This window comes from Daucus carota, chromosome 2, assembly GCF_001625215.2.
Source record: "Daucus carota subsp. sativus chromosome 2, DH1 v3.0, whole genome shotgun sequence".
NCBI lineage: Eukaryota > Viridiplantae > Streptophyta > Magnoliopsida > Apiales > Apiaceae > Daucus > Daucus carota.
The window spans coordinates 54,013,309-54,027,191 of record NC_030382.2 but is presented as its reverse complement, the minus strand read 5'-3'; the positions used below and the strand labels follow the sequence as shown (position 1 = coordinate 54,027,191).

Here is a 13,883-nt window from a genome sequence, read left to right as displayed (position 1 = left end):
TTTTACAATAGTTATGACTTCTTTTTTCACCTCAAACTAACTATTGCAATTGTTGTCTGTGACTAGAATTTCAATTAAGGCTAAAGCTTGTGAGAGTTGCCTGTGCAGTTTCACTTTAAGGTGAAGTACAATAACAACTTCAACACAGACAATTAGCCTTTCTATACACAATGAGACAGTGACAAATACAAATCAACATCTAACATTCAACTATTCAAGTGTCATGGCACAACTTCGGAGAATTTATCCCCTTTCAGTAATACTCATACTTCATATACACGTTTAGTAAAAGAATTCAAAACATCAAACCCCAAATAAACCAAATTAAACACAGACAACATTGAGCAACACCATAGATTCCAAACAATAAACAACAGCAATCAGCACACACATTGTGAGCAACAAGTATGTATTTGCACAATTAAGAGAACAGAGAGATAAATAACTCGATGATTTCATTAAGAACATTCAGAATTTCATCTTAAACATCAAAAGCTACAGATTGACATAGACATTACAATAAACCCTAACAACCGAACATTTCTTTACATCCCAAGCCCTAACAATTCAATTTCACTCAAGCACGCTCTCCTCTGATACGGCGAGCCAACTGGATATCCTTGGGCATAATCGTCACACGCTTGGCGTGAATAGCGCACAGGTTTGTATCCTCGAACAGTCCAACGAGATACGCCTCAGCAGCCTCCTGGAGCGCCGCTACAGCAGAGCTCTGGAAACGAAGATCGGTTTTGAAATCCTGAGCGATCTCACGGACCAAACGCTGGAACGGGAGCTTGCGGATCAGAAGCTCGGTTGATTTCTGGTATTTGCGAATTTCTCGGAGGGCGACGGTTCCAGGGCGGAAACGGTGGGGCTTCTTCACGCCGCCAGTGGCCGGGGCGGACTTGCGGGCGGCTTTGGTGGCGAGCTGCTTACGCGGAGCCTTGCCGCCGGTGGATTTGCGAGCTGTTTGCTTGGTACGTGCCATTGAGAAATGAGAATTAGAGATTATAGAAGCAGGTGATTTGTGTGTATATGTTATGTTTGTTTTGTGATGAGTGAGGAGTGAGTGATTTGGGTGTTTTTATAAGTGGTGTTGTGTGATTTGTGGCGGGATATGAGTGAATCGTCAGCGTTGATTTGTGATTTTAATCGACGGCTGTGGGCTGTTTGAGGTGTTGGATTCTGTCCGTTGATTTGGTTGTGAGAGGATTTTAATCTACGGATGAGAGGGAGTCTGAGAGTTGAGTTGCGGATCGATGAGGTGGAGCTTTTGCGGATCGATGATCTGGCTGCTGGACCTTTTGTCTGTTTGTTTTGCTCAGTTTCATTCGCAACTCATATTTATAAGGGGTTAAATGGCGTTTTCATCACTGAACTGACCTATAACTTTCACTTGGGTCATCGTACTCAAAAAGCTGTCAGTCAGGTCACTTAACTAGTAAAAATATTCAAATGAATCATCAATCACAAAAAAATTTTCACAGCCGTTAAATACCTTTGACTTTAAACGGTCCTCCGTTAAAATGTTACACCTGGGCTGCCACATCAGCTCGTTAACCCGCCCAATAATAAAAACCACCCAAGTGCTGACCCGACCCAATCAATAAAACCCCCGATCTATCTACCCGCTCAATATTATTTCACTCTCACCTAACTATCCCCAAATTAACTCATCTAAACCCTAATTGCAACCATGGTGCGGACTCGATCGGGTATTGAGGTTCGTGTTAATCGACCACACAATGTTGAAGACGAAGTCAGTAAAGGAGGTGCAGCTGATGATGCTGTGGATGTTGAATCGGATAGTGGTGGTGAAGAATCGAATGGCGAAGATGGGAATCGAGCAACTGGGGACGAAACAACGTAAGTATACATTTCTCTTATCATCTTGTGTTTGAATGTACCTGCTTTTAACTAGGGTTTTAAATAATTTGTTTATGTTTTATAGGAATAATCTGTACAATGTGACAGTCTACTATGGAGGCCATTTTGTTCATGTCCCTTACTTCGCCTACACCAGTAATTTGAGTAAGGTTTACAACCATATCGATTTCGAAAATCTTAGTGTTAATGATTTGAAGATGCGTTTTGCTGCTGTAGTTGGTGATTTTGATTCCCTTTATTACAAAGCTGCTGATTCTCAAATTTATTTACTGAATGCTGAAAATAAGCCTGGAATAATTGAATTAAGTAAGGAGTGTGGTTATAATATTAAGTTGTGTGTGTATCATGTGAGTCCTGGCAATGAATCTGATGAAGAAAGGGATGGTTATGAGTGTAGTGATGATGAGTTTGTAAGAATTAGGAAAGATTGTAGAGAAGAAAAAAAGAAAATGGATGTTTTTGAGAGAGAAGCTAATTTGAATGAAATGTTAGGGATGGAATATGATGATACTAGTGAATCAGATGGGGAGTTTTATCCAAGTAGTGAGGAGAGTGATGAGGAGTATGTATTTGCTAGCCCCCCTGCAGATAGAAAAAAAATGAAGACCACTGATGCTGTTTTTAATGTGAACACAGCTGCCACCAATATAAAATTTAAAGCTGGGATGGTATTTGGTAATAAAGATGAGAAGGAGAGAGGGTTGGGAGGGTGTTGTGTCCAGTGGTAAGAAAGTAAGATTGAGTCATGAGGGGAGAGTTATGCACTGTGGACTGTGCAGAGAAGCTGGTCACAAAAGAAACAAATGTCCAAACAAAGATAAGTTTCCAGATAATTCAGGGCCAAGGAGGAAAAGGAAGACAGCAAACACAGAATCTAATGCTGGAGAGGATGCAGAAATTGAGGATGAGCTGGAGAGGCAAGGGAGAGAGCAACAAACAGGTGAGAATGACATGATGGATGAGATCCTTAGAGAACAGGAAAAAGAGACACAAGGCTTAGATGAGGTGGAGATAGCACTTCAGATGTCACAGCAAAAGAAGGCTCCACAGCAGCATAATCAAACTACCAGCAATGCCATGAAATTTGTAAGCATTTTACCATATTTGTGAAGTTAATTTCCTAGCACTGTTAGTGATAATTCTTTTCTTTTCATATTGCAGATGCCAAATCCAGGACTAAGGAGGCATGTAGGCACTGGCAACACTCCACCTGTGAGCACTCCACCAGTTAGCACTCCTTCAGTGATTAAAGAACCTCCAACAACTGCAGTGGGAGGAGTGAAGAAGTCTACTCCAAGAAAGAGAGTGTTAGGACTGGCACCCCCTAGAAAAAAGTAGAAGCATTATTTTAGCCAAAGTTAGGACCATTGGATTCCTTTTGAGATGTTGCTTTTGACTCTAGACTTGTTGTCTCTGCCTTGTCATTTGATTCCTTTTGTGACATTTAACTACTATTTCTGCAGTATGACTATGTATGCACTGTGATCTATGGTCTTAATATATAACATTGGCAATGTTTTTATCTATTAAATTGCAGTGTTGTTGTTATGTATTAAGTTGGTGCCATTGTATTTCATTTAGCATATGACCAAAACATCCATTTTAGAGAAGAAAACATAACATCTTATAACTTCAAAATCATAAGAACATAAACATAAATACTTGTAAGATTACATTCGAAACATTGTTACTTGAACAAAATTAAAACACAACAAACTAAGATAATAAAGCACAACATCTTTTTTGTTCTTAAATGAGCTTTCTCCTTCACCATTGCTGCAGCTTCATCCATCTTCTTTTTAATGGTCACACGCTCTTCATCAATTACTAACATCTTCCTTTCAACGAAGCTTAACTCTTCCTTCAATTTCTGCACTTCAACATCCTTCATCTTCAGTTTTTCTTTCAAACCATGTATAACTTCTCGAGCTCTATCAGTATAAGGTGGATCTGCCCACAAAAAAAAATTGCACTTCTTCATGGGATCTTTGTAATTTTGGCAGCCAAAAAACCTCCTACCCGGGTCTTGAGTAGTTTCTTTCCAAGCTTCTTGAAGGGGTGATACAATGTCACACTTACATTTCATATTACCATATCTATAATCGACACTAGAGGCGTTTCTATAGCTTTTATACGACTTCAATGAATTGTTAACAGAGGCGTTTGAGGCTGAGGAGCTTTTGGATGTAGACATAAACCCTAATTTTGAGGATGAAGATGCAGAGGAGATAAGAAGAAGAAGATACAAATGGGTTTTAAATGGGTGGGTGCAAGTGTGCAACGGTCATATGACCCGTTTGCCACGTTTCAAACTGCCACGTTGGTCAAAAACGAGCCACATCAGCTGCTTATTCATCTTTCCGTCCATGATTTAACGTTGCTAACGGGTGGTGACCTGTTTGAAATTTTTTATCAGTGTAATCAGTTGACTGACAGCTTTTTGAGTACGATGACCCAAGTGAAAGTTATAGGTCAGTTCAGTGATGAAAACGCCATTTAACCCTATTTATAAGGGATTCTTTCACCTGTACCCTCATGACACAGGTCAAGGTGTATGCACGTTAGATCATCTCCAACCCATAACATCATTTTGGTGTGAAAAATACACCAATTTGTTGTGAAAACTACACCAAATCAAAATTTCACTCCAACCCATCAACACCATATCCTACACCAAAAAGAATCTTTTACACATTAAATGGAATATTCTCTCTTTTTAAGTTATTTATATCATTATTGAATTTGTACTTAAATTTTAACATGTTCAATAAACAAGGACCTAAAATAATTATAAATCCATTAATAAATTCAAGTGGACAACTTAATTATATGAAATCCCATGCTCTTCCCATATGTGCTCGATCAAGGCGTTCCTTATCTTTAATTTGCCGATATCTACTAAGAAAATCTTGAAATTCGTCATCTCCATTTCTTTCCATTTCGACAGCAGCAGAAGATGTTTCCACGTAATCATGTACATGCAAATTGAAGTTTCGTTCATCCTCAACTATCAAGTTGTGCATGATAATACATATGTGAGGGTATACATATGTGAGGTAATTTTAATCATTGTGTATTTTATTTTTAATCAAATCTATTTAAAAACATATCTTCTATATAAGAATATAAAATTATTGATATTTGGAAATAAATAAAAAACTTGAGTAAAATAGTAAAGAAAGAAAATTTAAAACAATTATGATTAAAGAATAAATAATATAACATAAAACAACTTTAATGGGACATAGATGGAATAATTTTGTTTTCATTAACATATGTGAGGGTATAGTAGGTATTTTGGAAAACTCCAAATTTGGTGTAAAAGTTGCACCAAATCAATACTTGACACCAAATTTGGTGTCAACCAATTCATTTGGTGTCAACTTTACACCAATTTGGTGTTGGGTTGGAGTGAATTTGACACCAAATTTGACACTAAAATGGTGTTTTGGTGTTGGGTTGGAGTTGCCCTTAGGGCTTGTTGACAGCTCACGCTTACTGCTTGTCATTTTTTTTCCCATTTTTCTAATTTTTCTCTTCTTTCTCATCTTTCAACACTTTCATGTTTACTTATCTATTTTTTATTTTTCTAACCACCACATTTAATTTTATTTATATTTATAAAAAAGCTTGTTGAATAAAAAATTTATTTTAATATAATAATATATACCCCATGCTTCCATTTTTTTACAAACTAGAAGAATAACATGTATGTGTATAAGAATTATAAATTATGATTTCATCCCACAAACAATAACGATGCCCCTCTGCATCCACACTAATTTTCTAATTAAAATTAACCATCTAACTAAAATCAGTCAATTTGATATTTAATAATAATTTTGTTTTTTATTATTTTAATAACATTAAAAATATAAATGATATAATTCTAATCATTTATATTTTTAATTCAATTTTTAGTTAGAAATTTGGTGTGCATGCATACGGGTCTCGTTATTATTTGTGGGATGAAATCAATTTATATTTTTTATACACATACTTGTTACTTTTCAAGTTATAAAAAATATAAAGATTAGGGATATATTATTGTATTAAAATAAATTTTTTATTCAACATGTTTTTTTATAAAAATAACGAAATTAAATGTCGTGGTTAAAAAAATAAAAAATAGAAAAATAAACATTAAAGTGTTGAAAAGTGAGAAAGAAGAGGAAATTTAAAAAAACTGGGAAAAAGAGTGAAAACAGTGAGCGTTATTGAGCTGTCGACAACTGCTGACATGTATTAAATACACTCACAGGTTAAACAACCCGTATTTATAATTCGGGTTGTACTATCACTCTCTCTCCTTCATTTCACGTGAAAACAATAGTACCCTAGTACTCTCTCAGTTTCATATTACATGTTCACTATTGATAATAAAAAATTATTTTAAATTATTTGTTCAATTTAATTTTTAATAGAATGTAGTCAGTATTTATATTTCCAAGATGAGTTTTATACCACACCTTATACAATTATATTTTCTAAATCAAATATATGTCATATATTATACTTGGTCAATGCAATAAATACAATAATAAATGAAAGATTTCTATAAAAATTATATGTTTAATTTGTTCAAAAGTGAACATGTATTATGAAGCGAAGAGAGTATTTCATTAATTAATATTTGTTTGAGTGTTGTGCTTTTATCTTTAACCACATATATTACTAGTTTCACATATTATATTTAAAAAAAAATATTTTTTACTCCGTCTGTCTCCTTAGGTAGTTTACCTTGCGGATGAGAGTTTGGCACGCATTCCAATTCTTCTGGAAAACGTAGTTTCGCAACTTATTTTTTAATTTTTTTTCTTTTGAATAAAAATTTGATATTTGAATTTTTATACACAAAAAGAAAATCTTAAAAATAAGTTACGGAACTATATTTTATAAGAGTCTTAAAATGCGTCTCGAGCAATGAAAAAAACTGTAAAGAAATGAGAGTGACGGAGGGAATATAAATTATATACAAGTTAAAATTTTATTAAATACTAACCACATATTTACTTTTGATTTATCTTTCAAAAATTTGTATTTATAAATGTAATTTATTTTTAAAAAATGTCAACATTAAAGAAATTTTTTATTAAAGTTTATATGACAACTTTTAATTAATTTCGTCCCACAAATAATAACTATAATCTTAAATATATTTTGTCAAATTTCAAATATTAAACTTATAATTATGGATAATTAAATATAATAAATATGCATGATCAAAACTCAATCATTATAAATTATAAAATCATGAAATGAGTTAAAATATATAGTCAAATAAATTAAATTTGTAAATGAAATTTTAAAGTGCGAGGTCATATAATATATTTCTTTAGTTAATTGCATGTAACATAATAGATTTTTGTGTAATTTGAATTTTAGTTATCATACAATATATATTATATAAAATCATATAAAATATAGTAGATGATCAAATTATATTTTATTATATAATTATTTTTTTGTTTTAATTAAAAATAAATAATAAATAAATTTGATAGAATCTAAATATATTATTATAAATATTAGAAATCATAACATTTTTGTTGGTTGTGGTAACATTCAAAAATAATGTGTAAAACTTTATAAATAATATTTTTACTGTTTGAACTTATATTTCAAAATACTCGTTTCATATTTATGATCATTTCAGTGACCATCTTAATACCCTGTTTTGAGTTCAGTAATCAACTTGATACATTAAGTCCACTTCAGTGACCAACTTGATAATTAACCTGTAAGAAGGTTATAAACAAAGTACTCCCTCCGTTTCAAAATACATGTCCATCTTAGAAAAAAAATAATATTTGTCCATTTCAATTTTCAATGTAAATTTATATTTCCAAAATCAACTCTCCTTCACATATTTTAAATTTATATTTTCAAGATCAACCATATACCACATATTAGGTTCAATTAATGACTAATTACACCTCTTTTTTTTCAAAATCCATTTTTTTTAAATCATGTGATTTTTTGAAGGTGGACATGTAATTTGAAACGGAGGGAGTATTATCATTTTCTCCCGAAGAAGCTTGTTAATCTTTTTCATTACCAACAATTATTTCTCATTTTCATTTCCTTAAAAAAAGTTAAAAACCTGATCCGCCCCGTAGCAGCTCTCCATTTGCTCGATTTCCCGTTCCTCCCCACAAGAGCCGTATTCAATCTTTTAACCCACTTAAAAAACCAGCCATCTTCCCCATTTCTCTCACAAGACCTTGCCTTTCTTTCCAAGAAACACCCTTTCTTCTTTATTACTACTCTGAATCAGTCACCATTCAACTACTATATTTCTTCTTGATTTCTTGATCTATTTATTTAAAGATTAAAACTCTGTGTTTAATTGCACACAAGACTAAGGGGGTGTGATCGAATTACAAAATAGAAGAGGAATGGTCTTGCCTTTGTTGAAACTGGGAACACTTGCGTTGAAGACTATTAGTAAGCCCATTGCTGCTAGACTCAAAGCTGAAGCTGGGTTGCATCCTAGGTTCCGTCAATCCATCATCAACATTGCTCAGGTACTCCTTGATATAAATATTAATGCATTTTATGTTTTTTTTATGATTGATATAATGTGTGATTTTCTTGATTCTTGAATAATTTTCTTGAATTTCTGTAAGCTTGAATAATCCAAATGCCCCCTTACTCTCTCTTCTTTGTATCATTTTGATTATAGCGAGTAGGTTAATAGGAAGATGAAATTTAGGTCATTGGCTAGAGTAAAAATTTATCAGTAAATATGTTTTTTTGAGGTCGTTTGGCAGATAACAATTTAACCCGTTTAGTTGGGATCGGAATGTATTCCTATGTCTTAGTCTTTGGCTGCCAGTTAGAATGGAAACTCAGGGGGCGTTTGGATGGTGTGTGGGTATGGAATGAGCGATTTAAGATTATTTTTGGTTTCAATTCCCGTGGTTCATTAATCATGAACCAAATGCCCCCTTAGTGTACACTGCCCCATGTGACTCCGAATCGTTCCTACACTTTACCCCCTCCTATCAACATAAACAATCTAAAGCCCCTCTCAGGGGGCGTTTGGATGGTGGCTGGGAATGAGTATTGCCAAGGGGTGTGTAAGGAATGGTTTACCCATCAAGTGAAATTGAGGTTCCCATAATCCCATTCCATACCAAAAATTTACTAATCCAAACACCAATTCATGGGTTTGAGGTTACGTTTCTCGTTAACCGGGCTTATTAACCATGAATCAAACTCCCACTTAGTCCTCCTTAATTGAATGAATTTGATTGTTGTGGTTAGTTTTTTCAGGATCTGAATTTTATGTTATCATCTAGAGTAAGCAACTATAATAATGTGGTACTCTGTAGACAGGCATTTGTCATTTATCATTTATTCTGGTTTGCGTTTGAGTTTTGACATTGGCAATTCGAAGTAATCATCATTTTGAATAAAGCTACTTACACCTCTATTCGATAAAAGAAATTTGAAACGTAAAACCAATCGCGTTTATCCTTATACTTTTCCTTTAAATTGATTAATGTACTGTTGTTGGATGTTTAGCAGATGGATATCATTTTTTATGGAAAGAAGGGTATTGTTTAAGCAAGATTAACATCACATTTTTATAATTGTATCTGGTGATAATGTGATATTGTATCAGACTCAAGATAAATCCATTAGCAGTGGCTCAAGAACAATAAATCATTCATTTTACCTGACATGGAATCAAAAGTAAATAAAAATCGATGATTGCGGCAAGATTAGTGCTCACACTTTATGGTCTTTAGTCTACACTAAATTATCCTTTTGACTATGGTGGTTGTTTCTTTTGGGAGAGAGTAGTAGGATTTCATACTGAGTTTTGGGATTATTGAAGATTTAATTTGCAGTACTACTTCTTATACTGATGTTACCTCAGAGTACCTTTATTTACTTCTCCTTTATGTTGAACTTCTTCTACTTGCTACTCACCCTCAAAGATCTGTACTCATACTTACTATGACTAATATCTTCATGTATCAAACGTGTTTTAGGTGTATATCAGTGGTGTGTGAAACTAAGTTGCATTGTAATCATTTCCTAGGCCTATTCCCTGTATGCTCTATTCAATATGTTCTCGGTTAAAAGTTTAGTTATATTTTTTGATAGTATATTGAAAGAAGTTTAGAGTGAAAGTACACTACAATGTGGAGTTCAAATTTGATAGCATGATAATATTAGTTACCTTTGTGTATTTCACAATTTAATAGCACTGTTTGGTTTGACCAGGCAAATCATAGGTTCACTACAACTATTCAAAGGCGCATCTATGGTCATGCAACAGATGTTGAGATTCGCCCTCTAAACGAAGAAAAAGCTGTTCAAGCTGCTGTAGACCTTATTGGGGAACTGTTTGTATTCTCGGTAACTACCTACTTTTTTTTGGCTAAATCAGTAATTACCTGCTTACCTGTTTACCAGCAAATAGTTCCTTAATACTGAAGACAAGATCTGGTAGTATACATAAAAATGCAACAATATATCATATTCTTTATTAGAATGTGATGTGAAAGTTGCAGACACGTTCCTCTCTAAATCACATTGATTAAAATAGTGCTAGGAATAAAATAATAATAATAATAATAATAATAATAATAATAATAATAATAATAATAATAACAATAATAACAATAATAACAATAATAACAATAATAACAATAATAATAATAAGCCGTTGTGTAATTGTTTACAAAAGCTACATCAGAGAGAATGTATTGCTAGAGTAATAAGATCAACTTTAGGGCTCAACTTGTCCCATTCTGAATTTAAGACATTTGTTCAGGTTGCAGGAGCTGCTGTTATCTTTGAGGTACAGAGGAGTGCCAGGTCAGAAGCTAGAAAGGAGGCAATACGTAGGCAAGAAGTAGAGGTAATTTTTCTCTGAGTCAGTGTTACTCTTTTTTTTCGTGGTTAATTTTTGAAAAAAGTTGAGAGATATCTTCTATGCAATGTAACTAAGTGATAGTAATATGTGCTTTTAGTTTTTTACTGTAGTCGGTACAGACACAAAGTTAAGTACTTCAATTATTATATCTTAATCAGGATATTACATGTTACTAATGGACCATTCATATGTAAGCCATGTTGACAATAAAACATTTGATAATATATTTTTCTCTAAAACTTTATTTTCTTTTAATTACCCTTACCTTTTGATACTCAATGTATTGTTTTATGTTTATACTTTAGTAATAGTTTTATAATCAGCACCCACCCAAGACAAATAACATTAAGAGGTAATTATTTCAACTACTATAAACATCATAAGAAATTTTTATCTATTTCTTTTACATAGCCAAATTATGTATTTATATATTATAACATATATGTATTTCTTACTTTCTGGTTTTTTGTGTTCACAGTAAATAGAAATTTATTTTTTAAGATAGATATTGCACTGCTGAAAATAAAGAATTTGCAAATAAACAAGTCCTCTTTAAGAAAAATTAGTCAAATTTATATTTTAAACAGAATGCTTAAGATTTTTTCACTATATATTTCTTAAAAATCACTATAAAATAGTAAGACATGTATTTACAACGTTTACCTGTAAATTATTTTAATTATGTTTTTGGAACAAATAAAACGATAAAAAATAGTGTTTTATATTTACGTTATTAATCATAATCAACAGTTTTAAATTGCCAATATGACCTACTAAATCAATCTGTATAAGATGTATAGTGATTGTTGAGCAGTGATTCTGCATTAATATTCTTCTATTACAAAGATAAGCACATTAAACAAAGGTCAATTCATACTTTTTAATCTGGGCCTTTGGGACCAGCAAACCGTATATTGTAATTTGATTCCCGGCAATTTCTCGAGATTATGACAAAATAAGCAATATTGGTAGAAAAATAATAAAAGGAAAAGGGGTTTAGCTTCTCATTAGTAAACCAGCCTCTGGCAGCTTTAGTTTTACAAGAACACTAACAATCGTCGTTTTAAAAAGTAAGGTCACTCGTATGTAAAACTCTTCGTATTCTTAAACTCTGCTGGTCCCATTTTGATTTATATCCTCTTCATCAGTCGGTAGATGTTCTACATTTTGTAGATCGTGCTAACACTGTTCGACAATACAACTTTCTGTGGATAAACTTAATGCCATATTTGGTATTTGCTTCGGCAAGTGCAGCAAAGTTTGGAACATTATATAAAATTCAAACCCTCTTCCTTGGATTTGTTTGGGTTAATTTTAGCCAATACCTTGTTATATGTATGTGTGTTCGCGTGGGCATGCTTGTGCAACTACATACTTCTCTTTCCATTGCCGGCAAAAAGATATATTTTAAATCACAAGTTTGCTCATGCCGGCCTTCTTTGTAAAGAAATAATCTTCACGACTTCGCAATATAATATTTTATCTTCTACCTCACCACTTTCCTCTTCGAAATTGTTTTACAAAAAGTAGTGGATGTATGTAATTTCATGATATTGTCATTCCCTTTGTTATGTAAGAACCGTTTGAATAGATAATAATTTCCTGATTTTGGACTTATGAATTTTGAGTTTAGCATCCATCCATGTAATCCAAATTATTCCCCTACTTATGTTGAAAGATTACAGATCAGCTTTTGTATTGATTTTTTTTAGGAACTGAGGCAACGAGATGAAGAGTTGGCAAAAGACGTGGAAGTCCTTAAGAACAAGCTTCAGGAATTTGAGCAGGTTTTCAAGTCCAAACAAGCTTCGACTGGAGGTGACAAATTAGCAAAACAATCCTAACGTGTCATTATATCTAGGCTGCTAATAATTCATATACAGATATGTACTGCCAATAATTCATCAGTCCGCTCTTTTTGAGGAAACCTAATTCTTTTCAGCATTGTGTTGGCGACTCTGTTGGCCTCGCCAATTTCGATTTGTATATTATAAATTAAATCTGAGGTTCTATTTGTATTGGCGAAGAAAGCATGCATCTTTTTGGTGTGGGAAGAGAGTTTTGACAAATGAAGATGAGGCTTGTATTGCTGTTTGTTCGAAGTTGCAACATCAAAGATTGCAAGTCATAATTTTATGCTTTGATATAATCTAATAATAGGCCAAATTGGAGAACCCTCGTACCTTACTTAAGGACGAGGCAAGGCCCTATGCTTCTCATGACTCTTTCATTGCGATCTGCATCTCCTCCAATTTTATTTCATTTACGCCTATTGAACATGCTGATGCTTAGCGAGGATTGAATATTATGACACTATAGTACTTTGCACACAGATTTGCAACCAGCCCTCAGTAGCCAAGTCTCCCACGCCACGCACGAATTTAAATATAACGATGTTAAGATTTTTCACATGAAATGCTTTTCTGATTTTCGAGCTTTGGTTTATATTGAGAAAAATATTATCTTAATTCTATAACATGGTGTTTTTTCTCGAAACCTTAATTAATTTATTATAACTACGATTAAGAATAATCCTGTCTCGGATTGTAAATATTATGATAGTAAATCTATTTCTCATTCCGTCCCGTTTTTATTCTCATCCATCAGAATTCTTCATCTATTCAATTGAAGTTAAAAAATTTAATAACTTTCTTAAACATTTACTTTTTTTCAGTATCACCCTTTAATAAATTATTAAATCTTAAATAATTAAAATTCTGTGAGATACAAAAGACTTTTATTTTATCAATTTATTATAATTATTAATTTGGACATTATTCTTTGTGAAAAAAATGGGTACAATAAAAGTGAACTAAGGGAGTTTTATTAAATTAATATAGAAAAAAATAAATTAAAAATGGGTAGAACAAAAGTGAGCTAAGGAAGTTTTATTAATATAATATATCTAAATCGAATTAGTGACAAATTTTATATTTATATTTTTAACGATATAAAATGATTTTTCATTTTGAGTTCTCAATACTAGTAATTGAGTAGTTGTATATTTCATTTGAATTTCGTTTATATTCTTCAAAATATTTTTCTTTTCCAAACATGTCCTTCGACAAAAATTCAAATAACATTCAAATCATGGAACATTCCA

General features: G+C 32.7%; 2 protein-coding genes across 2 annotated transcripts; one reads left to right on the top strand and one right to left on the bottom strand.

The window, feature by feature from the left end:
* Positions 1-438: 438 nt before the first annotated feature.
* On the bottom strand, positions 439-1,072 carry LOC108206324 (histone H3.2). Its single transcript, XM_017376582.2, has one exon. It carries the CDS (start codon positions 986-988, stop codon positions 578-580), a length of 411 nt encoding a protein of 136 aa, XP_017232071.1. The 5' UTR covers positions 989-1,072; the 3' UTR covers positions 439-577.
* A 6,992-nt stretch (positions 1,073-8,064) lies between these two features.
* LOC108206526 (OPA3-like protein) lies at positions 8,065-12,874 on the top strand. Its single transcript, XM_017376856.2, has 4 exons — positions 8,065-8,414; positions 10,126-10,260; positions 10,679-10,765; positions 12,493-12,874. The coding sequence occupies exons 1-4, from the start codon at positions 8,286-8,288 to the stop codon at positions 12,622-12,624; spliced, it is 483 nt and encodes a 160-aa protein (XP_017232345.1). The 5' UTR covers positions 8,065-8,285; the 3' UTR covers positions 12,625-12,874.
* Positions 12,875-13,883: the final 1,009 nt, after the last annotated feature.

Excerpts from the sequence above, each read along its gene's own strand:
- LOC108206324 (XM_017376582.2), bottom strand. The coding sequence starts at position 988 with ATGGCACGTACCAAGCAAACAGCTCGCAAATCCACCGGCGGCAAGGCT.
- LOC108206526 (XM_017376856.2), top strand. The coding sequence starts at position 8,286 with ATGGTCTTGCCTTTGTTGAAACTGGGAACACTTGCGTTGAAGACTATT. Across the intron at positions 8,415-10,125 it reads CCATCATCAACATTGCTCAG|GCAAATCATAGGTTCACTAC; the intron begins GTACTCCTTGAT and ends TGGTTTGACCAG. Across the intron at positions 10,766-12,492 it reads TACGTAGGCAAGAAGTAGAG|GAACTGAGGCAACGAGATGA; the intron begins GTAATTTTTCTC and ends GATTTTTTTTAG.